The following is a 16476-nucleotide window of genomic DNA, read 5'->3' as shown; positions in this document are numbered from 1 at the left end:
TCTCCAGTGAGGTGTATCTGGTCTGGTGGTCGGGAGTTCGCATTCTAGCGTTACCATGGAGTGATCGGAAAAGGTTCTGGGGAGAATTTTACACTGTCCCCATCGAAGCGGGCTCTGTGACGACACCAGGAGGTTGTCAATTCTGGAGCTTGTGCCGTGCACAGCCGAATGGAAGGTGTACTCCCTCGCATCCCAGTTAGTGTGCCACCATATGTCGACCAGATCGCATGCTTGGCAAATTTCCTGAATTTGTAGACTTGCTTTGGATGGACGGGTGGAGGTGTTGTGCGATTTGTCCCGGATAGGGTCGATTGGTGTATTCATGTCACCCCCCACCCCCCCAAATGATTGAGACAGAGCTTGAATCCTCGAGTTTGGACAGGACCCGTTTGAAGTTGTTGGCTCCATCTATGTTGGGGGGCGTAAGAGTTCACAAAGACCACTTCCTTTCCTGCCAGGATCCCTTTGACTAACAGCGATCTGCCCTCTTCGTCTTTCTCGGATTTAATAAGGCTGAAATTGTTTTTTCTATTGATAATAATGGCGACTCCCCTGGCGTACGAAGAGTACGATGAAAAGTACCTATGGCAGCCCCACTCACGGGCCCACTGTGACTCAGAGCTAGGGAGAAGATGCGTTTATTGTAGCAGGGCCACATCGGCTTTGTGTCTCCTGAGGTGTTGAAGGATTTTCTGTGTCTTCCCTGGGAGATTGCAGCCCTAATGTTCCAAGTGACTACCTTGAATTTGACAAGTGTGGATTGTGGACCGTTAATTTCTTGATAGTGATGGGTGTACAGGCTGCCCATAGTTCAGGGGTGGCACAATGCCAGTTCTCAGTGGTTGTCGTCTAGTATAGCATAGTGATGTAGTCAAAGCGTTTTAAGTGGCGCGGCGGCGGGAAGTTCATGGTCCCAGGGACGTGTATCCCTCATGTGTGGTAAATTCCCTCCCCGGTGCGGGCAACCCCCAACTGGCCCGAAATGTGTATCCCTCCCAAACAGTGAAATAGATAACATTGCTGCGCCTGGGGTGCTAGTGGCCTCCCAAAGTGTGAGGCTCCATGCTTAAATCAGGAGTTTGAATCCCTGATGAAGTTGCTGATCATTGTTATTTTCTAGTGTGCACCTGTGCGTGGTGTCATGGTGGGTTCCTCCCGGCCCATGCACTTTGTGGTTGCCTAGGGTTGCCGTCGTTGGGGATTTGCAGCCAGCACGGTCAAGGAAGGAGCTAGCCTCTGTTGAATCTGCAGTTTGACGTGGAACAGCATCGAGTAGGATATCTGGTTGTCTTGGAGGCAGCACTTGACCCCCGCGAAGGACCTACGTTGTGCCTGGACGGCCGGTGAGAAGTCTGGGTATATTTGAATGCAGTCACCTTCAAACTGAAGTTCTCCTTTTTCCCTGCCCAATCGCAGGATGGTGTCCCGATCTTTATAGTTGAGCAGTTTGGCTATAATAGGGTGTGGGGGGTTCCTCCTGGGACTTGGCGGCCGGGATCCTATGCGCTTTCTCCCCGACAAATAGTTTGGATAGCGCTTTGGCGCCAAACAGTTCTGTGCACATTTTTTCAATGTAATCTTCCATCTTCAACTGCGTTTGGCGTTCGCTTATCCCGACCAGACGTATATTGTTTCTTCTTGAGCGCCCTTCTAAGTCTTCGTTTTTGGCCATGGTTGTTTTCATTTGGCCTTCTAGGGTTGATACCTTGGCTATTAATGATGATGCAGTGTCATCCAAGTTGGAGACCCTTTGTTCAACTGTGTCGATTCTATCCGCGTGTTTATCAAGACAATGTTGCAGTTGATCCATTTTAGAGGACAGTGTATCCATCTTGTAGTCAAGGCGTCCAATTCCTGCTTTCAGGTCGAGAAGGATCTCTTTAATGTCTAGTGATTGAGGGGGGTACATCCTCTTGTCTTTCCTCTTGAGTTTCCTCTTACGTGGGTGATCCCGGTCTGCTGGTGGGCTTAGGTGTTTTGGCTACTGTCACGGGTTCGAAGGTAAGCTTGCGCTGAGATTCATCTGTCTTTCCCATATTGTAGGTTGGGTTAAGCCTGTAGTATGGTCCTACGCTGTGCGTCCGATGCCAGGCCCAGTTCTCGTGCCTCCGATGGTATCCGAGAACAGCTGGTGGCTCAGAGTGGGCAAGCGGTGAGGTGCTTGTGAGATATCCAGCAGATTCGGTTAGCTTGGCGCTGCGTTGTAGGGTTAAACTGTTTAGTAGTGGGCATTCAGACCTTTTGGGGGCGCCAAGTGTCAAACTGTCACCAGGACCTCAGTTTGGGGTTTTCTTTGTGGCGGAGTGTGCGGCACAGTGGGCGCGGGCAGGTGTCGAGGGCTCAGCTCCCACTGGCCACCTTTAGTTTTTCAAATCTCTGTGGGCGGCTGAGGATGCTTTCTGGGAGATTTTGGGTGCACCCACTGTGGGGCTCAGCAGTTGGCACCACAGGTTTTCGGTGTTGTAGGTGCTGCGCTTTACAGTAGGCCGTGAGGCTGGGCGGAGGACGAGTTTTTCAGTGTGATACGTTGACGCCATTGTGGGTTTGTGGCGCTGGGTGATCCGCTTTACTGCAAACTCTCGATGCTTCTCCCGTTGTCTCAGTGCTTATGCTCTTCTATGGTGCCAGTAGCTTTCTGCTGGGGATCCTTCTATTGCATGTGATTCTGTGGGGTAGTGTGTGTTCTCTAGGGTGTTCACCTCTGCCACTAGTTATCAGGGCTTGTGTCGGGGGGCGGTAGTCGTCCCACAGCAGATCCCAGCCGCCTGCGTCCTCTCCCCCTCCGGGGGCCCATTCAGGTTTTCTGTGGGCTGAGCTGGGCCGGCCCACCCAGAAGTCGCACCAGCAGATGGAGGCGGGAGGCTCCCGCCGGCGATGTTGTTGGCCCCGGGTTGGATGCGGAGCAGTGGCGCAGGTGTGTCCGGGCGCTGCCCTCATTTAGGGTGGCTCCCACCAGGTGTCTGGTTGTTGTGCCTCTCCCAGGCAGCGCGGACTCCGGTGCCCCTTGGGTTACAGGTCTCTGGGTTCCTCGGACTGGTGCCAGATGGTACCGCTTTCCTTGGGACACGTTGTTTTGGGCGCAGCCGCATGGCCCCCTCCCCTCTTCAGGGCCTCTGTTGGTCAGCCAGAGCCACGGTGCCCCCGAGCGCTACGCCCAGGGCCGCCGACTGGGCCCGCTCCACCACCCCCACTCGGTGGTTTATTGAGGTGCGTGGGTAATACGGTGCAACACTGCTTTTCCTTATGGAGGGGCCGCGTCCTGCCGCTTTTGTTCACTGGCTAATCGCACCTGGAGCGGAGGTCTGCAGGGCCTTAGTGTAATCGGGTGCTCATGAGGCGTTCTGTTTGGAGGGGCTCACCGCCGCGATTTTCAGCTTCGAGGTGTGCACCCGTTCTTCTTAGGCCTTCAGGTTGCAGAATGGGTTGCTCAGTCATCAGGGGGTCGTCGATTGCACAGGATTAATTTGGAGCCTCTTGGGAGCTCACAAGGGAGTTGCCATTTTGGTCGGCACTCTAGCGCCCTCTCCAGTGGAGAAGAGTTTTGCGTGTCTCCAACTGTGTGCCCATTGCGAGCTTGAGATATGAGCTAGGCTTACAATCTCTTGGAGAATTTCTAGAATGGAAATGGATCACATTGTATAGGTTGATATTGGCTCCCCCTCTGCTTGCCCTATGTGAAAACTCTTTGGCGACGTTGTGAGGCAAAACGAACTTGTACCTGAACAATCTGGAAAATATCTTTACCAATATTCTAGTAGAATCGGAAAGCTCGGAAGAAATTCTGATCCAAAACCCTTTGAAAGTAAAAGCACAAATGAAAAGGATGGATTGGAACAGAACTATTGCAATTATGAGGAAAATAAGATCTGTGTATTCCTGAAACCCACAGATAAACCTAGAGGCACTATGCCCACTTACTTGAAGAAATTCCCTGACCCCATTATTGGAGCGGAATTCCTGTGTTTCGGTCTAAATTTACTGCCCACCCTTGAAATCCAACATATTAGAGACGCTGCACAGACAACCAGTCACATTTGGCAAAAATGTGTTAAGTCAGAGACCCAAACCCTTAGACTCTTATTGAGCAAGTGCCCTGGGACCGCAAACCAAAGAATACAAAGGCTAGCAAGATTTGCACCACATGATTGGTGGTTGGAAATCGATTGTTTTGGATGAGGCTGGCATCTGGTAATAGTCTTCTTCACATGAGAAGTGGTGAAATTATTGAAAGAGTGGAATCTGCTGAGAGTGTATGAATAACTGAGAGAAGCCATATGATCACGTAATAAGGTTTCCAGCTGCAAAACTCTAGCACTTAACGTACATATATAGGGTTAGGTAACGTGTTATGATGTGAATAATCTGACTTTGTACTTTTTCTTTTTTCGAAGCTAATTTTAACTGCTTTTAAGTCATTTTATCTGAATTGAAAGCTTGTTTGCACGATTCTATGTAAATGTTAAATTTTGTGAAAAGTCAAATTTTTTTATTTTGACTGTCACAATAAAAAAAAAAAAACAGGCCATTTATATTGGTGCTGGAGGTTAATCTACCCGTATCTTCAATTAAAATAATGTTAGTCACAGTGGGAGCAAGACATGTGGGAAGGACTTCAATTGATAAACCCTTGTCACATGCTACAATAGTCTTCGGGCTTGACATCCTAGTAGACCCAGGATTTGAGCGAGAATAAAAGTGGCCTGTAGTCGATGCATTAATTGGAAATTGTTCTAAAGTCCTTAATTGAGAAATGCAACACAAAGCTTGGAATTGCATAAGTTAAGTCAAAACTCTAGATAAGTTAGCCAAGTGAGCATAAGAGGTTGAGGCAGCAATAGCAGTGTGGTCATGAGTTTTATCGTTCTCCAAGGTTGAGTTAAGTATGGGTAATATGGGTAATACAAGGGTACAGAGTAAGCTTCTATTTAAGACACCTTCAGTATTGTGATGAACAACGTAGTCGTTGCAAGGCAGTTTTCTGGGTACATTGAAATGGCCAGGAGCTGCTCAATGCCATCAGACTGGGTAATCAGATCTGAGTTAGAAGTGGCAGACACCACCTGTATAGTATCAGAAAATGTATTAGATTCAGGCATATAAATTGGCTTGTTGATTTTTTCGATCATCTTGGATCACAAAACTCAGGGAAGTCGATAATTGACTGTTGAGCACAAGCAAAAGGTCAGTTTAACTAAGTGTTTGTGGTGGAAAAAAACCTTGTAATCTTTGACGTTTCAAGAGTAGTATAAGTGTTAGCTTTGATTTTTTTGAGCGGGCAAGTTCTATATTGCCGAAGATCGTAAGAATGGGTTTCATGAATATTAGTATTACACTTGTTCGTTCTTAACAAATCATCCACCACGTTAGGCGTGTTTCAGTGCAGTGCCACGACTGGAGGGCATACCAAAGAGCAGGCTTGTCAGTAGTCTAGTACCGCTGGCTCGCATCATCAGTGGCCGAATAGCCAGATGACAGCGTGATGGCGACGCGTGCTGCCCGTGATGCTAGAGCACCACTTCAGTGCAATCCCCGGCTTTAAGTGACAGATCAAAGGGCTATTCAGCCCCACAGTCTCCGTCTCAGCCATAGGAGAGCTGGTGTTCGTAGTCTGTGTAAAGCACAAAACTGCTATCGGGTAGGAATGAAAGCAGCAAATGCAAGCTGACAATAGCAAAACAAGAGGTGATGACCGGAGGGTTTCTAATTAATCTTACCCTCTGGCATTGCTCTGGGCAACCTGAAATATGTCTGGGGATGCTTGTGGTCTCTTGCAGAAGGAGTGTGACCCATCAGTTCGGGCTGGACTGCCCCTTTTGGGGTGGGACCAAGCCTGATTTGCAAATTGTCTTTCCTCTATTGTAATGGCTTGGCAGGCTGAAAAACAATGGTCTAGCCATTGCCCAGAGCTGTGCCCGTGGTTTGATTGTGTTCAAAACCTTTCAGCCATCAACTTTTGGTTTTGCTTTGGATTGTTAGTCTAGTCAGGACGACTGCTTTTGTTTGTAATGCTCCTTTTATTTTACTGATTGTTCTTTTCTGTCTGCCTGGTTCTGTATCTCTAGTGCTTTGGGAGTAGTTCCAAGATAAGGAGACTAGACGAAGGAGGAATTACTGAAAGTGATGTTCCTTTTGATGAATTGGTCATACCGTGACAAGAGTCCTCACCACCCTCCCAAACTGCCCGTCATTACCAAACAATTATGGCAGTTCTGCTCTTCTCAGCGTCTGATTGCAGGGAAACCTGGGCAGAACTGAGGTCCTGTGGCGCATCCAGCACCATATGTACCACCAATGATGTCACATCTGGAGTAATAGGCACCCATGACGCAGAGAGGAGACACAGGGCATCTTCTGATGGTTGAAAATGTTTGAAGCTAGACTTTCCCCTGGAGAATATTTGTAAAAGAGGAATATGGACTATTCTATAAAGCAGTATTATTGAGGGAAGTAGTTTATTCAATCCAGACATTAAGAATATAAAAATGTAAGCCCTCCCATAGCGCTTATTTCACATTATACATTCAAACGGTACTTTGGTTAACCGCACTGTTTGTAATTGAGCTTTTGGTATGTTTTTATTACACTTTTTCTGACGAATGGTGCAGGTTTGACAGAATCGCTTTGTTGCTGTAGATCATGGCCAGCAATCTGCTGCCAAGGATGTAATCTTGGGTCTTAGCCATACCCTAGCGCACAGCCGTACCTAGAGCACAGCCGTTAAGCGTGCATGTGCTAACGTCATTGCTGATGTTTAGAGTGGTTCCAGAGACCAGGCTGTCCATCTCATTTCAGGTTAGGAGCCTTTTTCTTTTTTAATCAAACCTCCCTTTTGAGGAAAAAAATACTTTTTAAACCCTGCTTATTGGGTGTGTACCTTTGCAAAGGCATAAAATAGTAATAGGTTAGTCACCTGGACTTGTGTGAATCCTGGTGATATCTAATGATTATTCATGGGCTGAGCAACAGTGAAACACTTAAAAGTTGTTGACCATTGAGGGCCTTTCCCACTGATGCCTAGTTTTGTAAATCCAAACCTTTGTGTCATATCTAACCCCTACTATAGTCCTTTTGTAAGTTTGACTCCTGTGTGGGAGATTTTCATGCCCTTACCACTCTGGGCCATTGGCTGATCGGTCACTGCAAACAGGCCAACATCCTTATCAAGAACTTACATGCCAACAGTCGCAACAAACTGCTTTGCATTGCAGCTCCACATTGCCACCCAGCTGTTAGTTTTCAGCATGAGAAAGAAACCAGGCCCAGCACTGATATGAGCCGTTGTCGCAATACTCCTGTGCCCCACGGTCAGATTGTCCTGCAGTGTTTACCAATCTTTGCCTTGCTTGTTTACTTTTTCCTAAATTCCTTCAAGTTCTTCCTTAGGACTTTTGTGTTCTTGTGATTTCTCTAGTGTGCTCTCTTGAATTTGTATACCAGAGAACTTGCACCTTCATCCGTTTTCCTCCGACTTGCCTTCTGACATATATATATTTTTTTACTTGAAGGTTTTTCGGAAGTAATTTTGGTACCCTCTGAATTCTCACTTACCCAGCAACTTTATTTGCCAGCACATCGGGATTGAAAAGAGGATGTGCCTTAGTCTTTAAAGAGAAACAAATGGCCGATGGCATCCAGATAAAACCTGAACTTGTATGTTGTACTTGTGGTGACTTCGCTCTGTCATATCTCTCTCTCTCTCTCTCTCTCTCTCTCTCTCTCTCTCTCTCTCTCTCTCTCTCTCTCTCTCTCTCTCTCTCTCTCTCTCTCCCCTCCCCCATCTAAACCTCAACTCCCCCTGTTCTGCCCCCTCTACACTTCATTCCCCCCATACTGCCCCCTCACCCCCTTCACTTTTCTTCCCCCCACTTTTCCCTTTACTAACCCCACTCTTTCTCTCATCTTACCTCAATATGTATTTTGGACAGATTAAAGCACTATCCTCTGTATTGTTTGTTCGCTCGCGCGATAATGCGCTGCTCCACCATGTTCTACACATCTTCAATTTCATGGAACTGCAGCTGCGCTCCTATATCGGTGCTTATCAAAGGGGAAAACAGACTCTTAACATTTCTGTGATATTAATGGGGCAACTTCACACACCTTATGTGGCCTGAAAGTATGAAAACCCAATATGTTTTTTTAAGATTGTGAAATGTGAGGCCTGTCAATCTGCCAGTCACTCATGGCACAAACTGATGGAATTAAATAATATTCTGTTATCAATAATAGATGCTGAAATTAGGCCTTTGAGAAACTGTTCAGCGAACAAGCCTATGACTGACGTCTACTTTTTCTACAACTTCTGAAACGGTGTGATCGTGCATTCTGTTATTTTCATGCTGGAAGTTAAGAAATCTATTCACTGGAGTCCTTTGTATGTCCTTGCAGACATTCTTCAATTCCCCAAAGATATTCTTGATGTGAAGTTATCCTTGCAGTATTTCCACTAAAGCAATTTGAGTATAGAGCCAAAAGGCTTTTCATGCTGTGCCCCACAGCATTGTTTTATAGTTTGTATTGCTTTTGTCAAGAATGGCCTTTACGAAGTTGGAACGAGAGCTTGGTGAAGTGTTAATGGTCCAATGTTTGCTGTGCTTACTCTATTTTATGTACATGTACTGGACTTTCCTTCTGGAACAGGAATAACAGAACTTACATATTGATGGAAGATTTGCTGTGTCTTCATGAACTGGGATCCGGTAATTTCATTGGCGATGAGGTGGTCTCTCGTGGTGCAGAAGGGCAGTACTGGAACAAGAAAGAAAGCTGTAGTGTTGGAACGGCAAACCGCAGCACAGCCACTTTCCACCGCAGATACTCAGCCACTCCTGACAAGTAAGGAGAATCCGGGGCGTGCACTGTGCAAGAGAGAGTAAGCAATTTCCCTTCTGTGGATGACCGCTGGTTTGTGGTGGCCGGCTTAGGGTGCCCTTTGTTTGAGGGGGCCATAGGTTCTGAGCAGCTGGGGATGGACCTGATGAGCAACAGAAGAAGGGGATGTTGAGGAAGGAGGGGCATCTGGCAATGGTGGCGTTGCCCATGGTGCCTGTCGTGGGTAAGAGGTGAAGGAATGGAGGGACCATGAGCCAGCGGCTTACAGCTGAAATCCAGGTCCCGGCCAGAAGCAAGCTTTCCTGAAGGGAAGTTTCAGGGTTTGGTAGGTGGAGCATCAACTGTATACACTATTAATCGTTATTTATCAGCTATATGCATGTTTTAGAAGCCTTGAGAACGTGTCATACTTTGCCCTACCTACTGTCAGGCAGTGTTTGAAATAATTAGTGTGACCAGGCCAGAACACTGACATTGTCAAGAGGGGTGGGAACACCAGTAGATACAATGGGAAGCCGCCTGGTGGACGCCAGAGCAAGTCGTACCCAACAGTGCGTAGATGGCAGATGGCAGGGCCCCTATACCTGTCCACCTTGGAGTGCCAGTTTTCATACAGTGCCACTGACAAAGACCAAATACATTTCTCGCATGATGCTGGACAGTCTTTTTTTCCTATTTTTTCAGAAAAACATCTTCCAGAATTCCCTACGAGAGAGAGCACCAACAACAAATCCCAGCCAAAGTTGCCTAAAGTAACCGGGAGCCTGTAGATCACAACCAGCAATATTCAGAAGAGTGACCGCTATGTGACCTGGAGTAGCGCAATGGACAGCGCAGTGAAAAGGAGACACTGCACGCACAAGCATTGGCGGAGGACTGCGTGTATAAAGTGCTCTCAAAGAATACTGTACATCCCTCTGGGACAGCCGCGCAAGGCTTCACAATCCATTGTTTGGACTGATGGGCCAACAAGGCCCTGTTCAAAACAGGATCTAAGCTCCTTAATTTACAACAGCAGGCACCACTGCTGAAACAGGAGGCACCTGCAAATTAGAAAGGGGTGGGGCTTAGACCCCATTGTATATCCTTAGTTGTCTGTATCACCTCCCGGCCAGGGAGAATAGTTAAAGGTTTGCCTGGTGAAAAAGTAGGGAGGGACAACCAATGGAAAAGAGGGCAGTATATAGAGACACCTGGGAGATTGGAGGTTGTGGGTGTTCGGTAAGGTCAGAGGTGGTAGACCAAGAGACCATGCGGAAGAAGGGTGATGCAGAGGATCATGGAGGAGGATTATAGACGTGGTGTGCAAGGTGAGGTGTTGATTAGTGAGAGCCAGTTGTCCAGTAAGTAAATTAGTGTGTGTGCCAGCATATAACACTGCTTTCAGTGTGGCTTCTAGGAAGCTTGGGCCTTACCTTTGTGATTACTGTCATAAACACTTTCAGGTAAGGCCTGTCGCTAACATACATGGAGATTTTGCATCGATTTTAGAAGACTCAATGAGATATTGATGTTCAATGTGTATCTGATGCCCTGCATTAATGAGTTGTTAGAAACTCTGGGGTTGAAAAAATGAATCTCCACACTACACGTGACCAAGGGCTACTGGCAGGCGCCCTCCTTGGAGGAAGATGCCTAACCTAAGGCTGCCTTTCCAATTCACAGTACTTGCACTTGGCCTTCATGGGTCACCTCCTAACTTTCAGAGATGAATGCACCAAGATTTAGCCCCATGTTGAGCATTTGCTCAAGTGTATCTCAATTACATTGTGTAAAGTACCACTTGGAAAGATCTTCTCCTGAACTTGACAGCTGTATGTGACAGCTGTTGAAGGTCCACCTCGCAGCCTATCTGGCCAAGTGACCTCTAGCAAGATTTGTAATGTACCTGGGGTACTATGAAGGAAATGGGCAAGTGTTACCACAAGAAGCCACAGTGGAGGCAGAAGAAAAAGCTCCTAGAACTATTATCTAGAGTGAGGTCAGAGCCTTTGTAGACCTTCTAAAATACCAGCATTTCTCCTAGACCCATTCTACAGAGGAATGTTCGAGCCTTCCTCAGCCTTCTAGGATACTACCGAAATGTCTTCAGTAGTATCTATTGAGGCCTAGGTAGTATTTCTCTGAGAGCCAGCTCCTAACTGTCCAACTCATCAATGCTCAGCCCAACATGATTCCATTTGAGCCCAAGAAGTGTTTGACAGTCTAAATAATGTTCTCTCACAGAGTCCAGTATTGGTCATGCACGACTTCACCAGTTTATGCTACAAACAGGTGCATCATCCATAGGTCTGAGTGCCTTGTTATCTCACGTACAAGATGGAGAAGAGAAACATATCATGTTCATCATTTTAACACTCTTCCCAAGAGAACGAAACTACCCTGTGGCGGAATTGAAATGTCTGGAGATAAAGGGGCCCATTTCTAGCCTGAGATACTACCTGACCAGTCACCAGTTTAACATCACAGACCATGCACCCTTGGTATGGATGGCCAGAAATAAGGATATTAACCCCCGTATTTTGAGATGGTTCCTGGCCCTACAGCCCTACTCCTTCCGAGCTGAACATAGGACTGGGTGCAAGCAAATGTTGATTTCCTGTCCTGGTATCCCTTGGTAGCTAGTAGCCCAAAGGATGGAGACTTGGGAGAAAGGGTGAAGGTCTGTGACAGTCAGTAGGCTGACCTTGTCAAGGGTTAGTGGGGAACCCTCTCGGATTAGGCTGAGAGGCCTATCCAGGTGGAGACGAGAGCCAGTCCTACCCCAGAGGGGGGTGGTGGCAGTTGGCAGGACACCACTCTGTCCCTCTTGTAATGCCAACTTGCTGGCATACAATGCCACTGACACCCCATAACTTCCTCGCATGACGCTGGCCCATCTTTTTCTATTTTTTTGAGGAAGAAATTATATCAGAACTGCAATTAATCAAAGTGACTGAGAGCCTGTACATCACAAATGGCAATGTTCATAATAGGCGCGCTATGCGACCTGGGGCGCCACAACGAGCAGCGCAGTGAAAAGGAGCTGCGGAATGGACAAGAAACCACAGAGGGATGCACATGCATAGTGTGCTTTAGGAACATTATACTTAGCTCAGGGAGAGCCGCAAAATGGCTTGCCAATTCAACAAGTGGACTGATAGGCCGACATCACTATCTTGGACTTCAACGCTATAACTCGCCACCACAGGCAGCCAGTTCTGAAATACAGTGAACCCGCAGATTCAATTTAATTGGTTTTTTAGAACGCGCCTAATACCATACCCGAGTTTGGTTTCTAAGCGTGTATCCGGTATTCGAACCTCGGTTGCTCTACGTCGTCCTGCTTCCAAGATTCCTATCCTCCGTTGACCGAAGATGAGAAAGGGGTGGTATTTAGAACCCCTTTTATATCCTCTGCTGTCTGTAGTACCTCCTGGGTGGGGAAAACATTGAAAGGTTGTCCCATGGAAGCAGTGGGAAGTGACAACCAATGGGAAGAAGGGCAGTATAAAGGGCTACCTCAAAGACAGGAAGTTATAGGTTGGTGAGGTCAGAGGAGGTAGAGGCGGACGAAGAGACAAGGTGGAGGATTATACAGGTAATATGCAAAGTGAGGTATTGGTTGGTGAGAGAAGTTGTACTGCAAGAGAATGAACTTGTCTGAGGGAAGTGGTAGGAGAGAGTATGGAGTCAATTAGGTGAGTGGGGAAGTGAATTGAGAGTGAATGAAAGAAGAGGGGGTGGGAGGAGTAGTACTTTTGTGGAGCGTAGTAGTGATGTAGAAGGGAGAGTAGTAGTGGTGTGGGGAGGGGAGAGTAGTAGATGTGTGGAGAGGAGAGAGTAATACTGACTTAGTGTGGGGAGAGTACCAGTGGTAAGGAGTAAGATTGGAAGGTGGAGGTAGACTTTAGTGAGAAGAACATCAGATGGAGAGAGGGAGGAGAAACAACTATTGGACAGACGGTAAAGGGAGTGTGAGGGAAGACGATTGGTGGAGTAGGAGGAAGGAGAATAGAAGAAGATTGCGAGTGGTAGGCTAACACGGAGAGGAATATGCAGGTGTGTAAGGAACTGTGATGCTGTAGACAGTGTCTGAAGGGTACTATCATTAAGTCATACCTAGGGAAGAAGCCATTGGCTAGAAACCTGTAGATTGTTCCCTGCAGAACTGTAGATAGAAATGGCTGTAGCCTTTAGGACATCACCACAACCTAGGTAATTATTTAGACAGTAGGGGTTATGATTCTCTAGTGCCAGGGCCGAAGGTCTCCTGGGTTAGATTGGGGGCAGAATTTAGGATCATTGCTGGATAACAAAATAAAACCCCTTAACTCTGGCAGTTGGTGAAATATAGAGGCAATCTGTGACATTTGTTAAGTTTGTTCTGTCAAAGCATTTTGTTTTGTTATCTTGAGACTTGTACCTGGTCCACCCGAAGAATAATGCCGTCCTTTCTCATGGAATGTTTATATTCGCCTCTCAAAATATACACCGGTGTGCTGTTTTTCCTTCATGTGAATTATTCAAAGATTGAATAGATGGTGATTACCTTGTGCATGTCGGGAGTCCAAAGGACAATGGATTGCTATGTCTCCCTTGCAGAGGGTGTCCCCTTCCCTGCACATATGCCACTTGACCATCTGTTTGACACCATATCTATTTGGAATGGTCCACTTTGCAGATCTCATTTATGGTAATGCTTTCTTGTCATCTGTTGCACAGAATTGTGTTACAATACTGCTTTGAGAATCCTTCTAAATTTGATATGACTGTGGCAGGAAGGTGTCCATTAATAAAATGTTCTCTTCAGCGATGTACTTTCTAATGGATACAAACTTCCTTCCACAGATTACTGAACATACTACAACCTAACCTCACAATGATTGGAATACGCTGATTCACAAATTGTATTGCACTACATTCTGGGCCTTTCGACCATTCAGACTCTGCCAGGCTTGGGAAATTAGTAGAATTGATGCATTGGGATAGATGTGGCTCCATGTAAATACCAGGCAGGTTACTGCCAGTGGTGCTTTACAAAGAGCCCCAGCCTTGCGGCTGCACCAGTGCCGATTGGTGACTCATAAGCTTTCCAGAGCTATTCCCAAAGATCCAGAATTTCTATGAGGACGAGGAAAACAAACTTTACCAAAGTTAAGTAATTTAATTTTATGAGGTATTTATTGCCCAAATGTGAAAAAATAGGTATTTTATCTGGTGCACGGCTTAACTTTTCACTTCAATATTTTTATGTTGGGAGGGAGGGGGGGGGGTATTTGGCCTCACAATATTAAGCTTAATGTATCAAGACTCGTAGAAAATGCATAGTTCTTCACTGACCAGGGGCTTGCGTAATGCGATTTGATACACTCTGACCTGATTACATTTCCCTTTTGTCAGAACCGTTGTAATCCTTAGAGGATCTATTAATGCTAGCATGTCTGTGCACAATGTCCAAATCTTTTGACTGCCCCCACCTCTTAGATTGATTCCTGCAGATGCTTTTTTGGACCTAATTATTTGAGTCCTTGTCAAGCGTCTCTGCAGCTGTTTCTTTCCTATACTTTATATGTGGTCACTTCCAGGAACCCTATGCTCCGATGTATTTTGTGCCAAGAGTGTTTTTCTATTTACATGGATGCATATAAAAATACTACATACTATAACATGCTAACAATAGAACAAGGTTCAGTGTTAATTCTATTTGAACTTATTTAGTTGCTGATCAAGAAGTTTCGTTTTGATTGTAAAGTTATTAAAGTTAGTAAGTACTAAATGAAAACATGTTTTTAAACAGATGCGTTAACACTGGAGAGTCTACAGCAACAACCTAGATATTGTTATTTTAAAATTGCATCGTCAGCAACAGCAACTTTAAGCTTTGAAAAAGCAGAATTTCCTCCCACAAAACCTACCATTCATGACCACCTTCTTTGCAACATAAACAAGTAAGATGTACATTCTCCAATATGTGAATAATGCACATTCAGTATGAGTGACCAGCAAGTTAGTACGCATCATGGAGCTTTTGTTCATTATTTTCTGTTCTGGAGATTCAAATCGATGGCTGCTGTGTGTTGAAGGGGATCTTTTTTGCTGACATTCAGTTTAATTGTTGTCTCCTCCATTGGACTAATGTGGTGGTTTAATCCATTGTTCAAAGGATAGTTTACAATATAAGAAAACTTCAGAAAATGAGGCTTATTTCTAGCAATCCAGAGTGTTGTCATTGTGCATCTTAAGTAATGTGTGTGCAAATGCTGTTCTTTTGCTAAACTTCTAGGTGTGAAGTATTCTCCATTAGTATCCAGACGGATGCATGTCTTCCAGTCACCAGCTCAATGGCGTGTCAGTACCCTGAGGTTTGTGTTTTATTAAATATTTTAAACTTGCAGATTCTCAGTGGATTTTATAGAATAAGCCCTCAACCAACTAACAGTAAGCCTCTGCATGAACAGAAATTGATATTTGTAGTTTGACATGCTGCACATTGGTCTTAACATTAGGTTTTCTGATGCCCCAAGCAGAACTAGTTGAAACTAAGAAATGTTTTTCTTGCTACCCTGTAAAGCTAGCCCTTTATAATAAGAAAACAAAAATACAAAACCGTGTGTGTGTGTGTGTGTACTTCCAAGAGCAAACTATTCTTTTACTATTGTAATTTTGAGAGATGATGGTTTGGGATCCCTCTTCATTAGGCAAGTGATGCATGCATTGGCATCTTACATGACATCCTAGTATCCTCATTGATACCAAGACCTGCAGATTCAAGCTGATGTCCTACCCCCACAAAAGGTAAAATAGCTAATGCTGTAAGGTTCCGTTTTATCCTCCTTTACAATCGTGGGATGGGGGAGTGGCATAAAAGAATGTTTTTTTTTAAAAGTTTTTAATGTTCTAACTGAGATGCTGCTGCAAAGTGCATGGTAAAAACAAAACGGGACATAGAGTGCAATACAGAGGTGCCACATAAATACATGGACTAGGAATCGTGGTATGAGGTTACAGGCCTGAGTTGTCTGCTTAGTTACTCGCAATCCAAAATCCGAGCTGACCGTTTGGACACATAATGTGAAAGAAGCTTCTGCTAAGGCACAATGAGTTACAGAAATTCTAGTACTTGCAGATTATTCATATTACAACAAACATAAAGCAACTCCACATATCCACAAGTTGGGTAACTTTTGTATGTGGAAAAACCGGCGCTAGATCTTTTGTTTATGGAAGCAGATTCACTTGGTGCATACATTGTTGGTTCTTAAAGCCTATGTGGTTGAGATTAGTTTACATCTTGGCTGTGGGCCACCTTGTCCCCATTTCTTCCCCAACCTTAACTGGTTTCTATCCCATTAGAGATTCCTAAAATGCACCTAATTGTTGTTCCCAACTTTTCTTTGGTACGTCTATGGCCAAATCTGGTTTTGAATATTATCGAAGTTAACTGTTTAGTTCTTTAGATCCCTTTTTAGGGGCAAGTGCTCTGCTTAAGCTATGTTTTTCAGCAGGTCCTTCTATGAAGGTATCGCTGTGCATCATTTCTCTCCGCCATCTTGTAGTGCTTTCATATTGGGCTTTTTTGAAACAATCAAGAGCTACTGGAGGAAGTTAGGCTTTAGAATGACTTATTATTTACCTTTTGGTAATGGTATTTCTAATGGATCT

The 16476-nt window shown here is 45.3% G+C and overlaps 1 protein-coding gene across 3 annotated transcripts in view; it reads left to right on the top strand.

The window, feature by feature from the left end:
- Window positions 1–16476, top strand: part of IRAG2 (inositol 1,4,5-triphosphate receptor associated 2) — a 2448326-nt gene that overhangs the window by 1508014 nt on the left and 923836 nt on the right. For all 3 annotated transcript variants that reach the window (XM_069628487.1, XM_069628486.1, XM_069628485.1), the window contains exons 23-24: window positions 14612–14762; window positions 15098–15176. In XM_069628487.1, coding sequence (XP_069484588.1) covers window positions 14612–14762; window positions 15098–15176 — 230 coding nt within the window. The remainder of the gene's footprint in view (window positions 1–14611; window positions 14763–15097; window positions 15177–16476) is intronic.

Source organism: Ambystoma mexicanum, chromosome 12 (assembly GCF_040938575.1).
Source record: "Ambystoma mexicanum isolate Mex_15411 chromosome 12, UKY_AmexF1_1, whole genome shotgun sequence".
Lineage (NCBI taxonomy): Eukaryota > Metazoa > Chordata > Amphibia > Caudata > Ambystomatidae > Ambystoma > Ambystoma mexicanum.
Note: the sequence above shows the minus strand (reverse complement) of the source record. Positions and strands in the feature narration are given on the sequence as shown.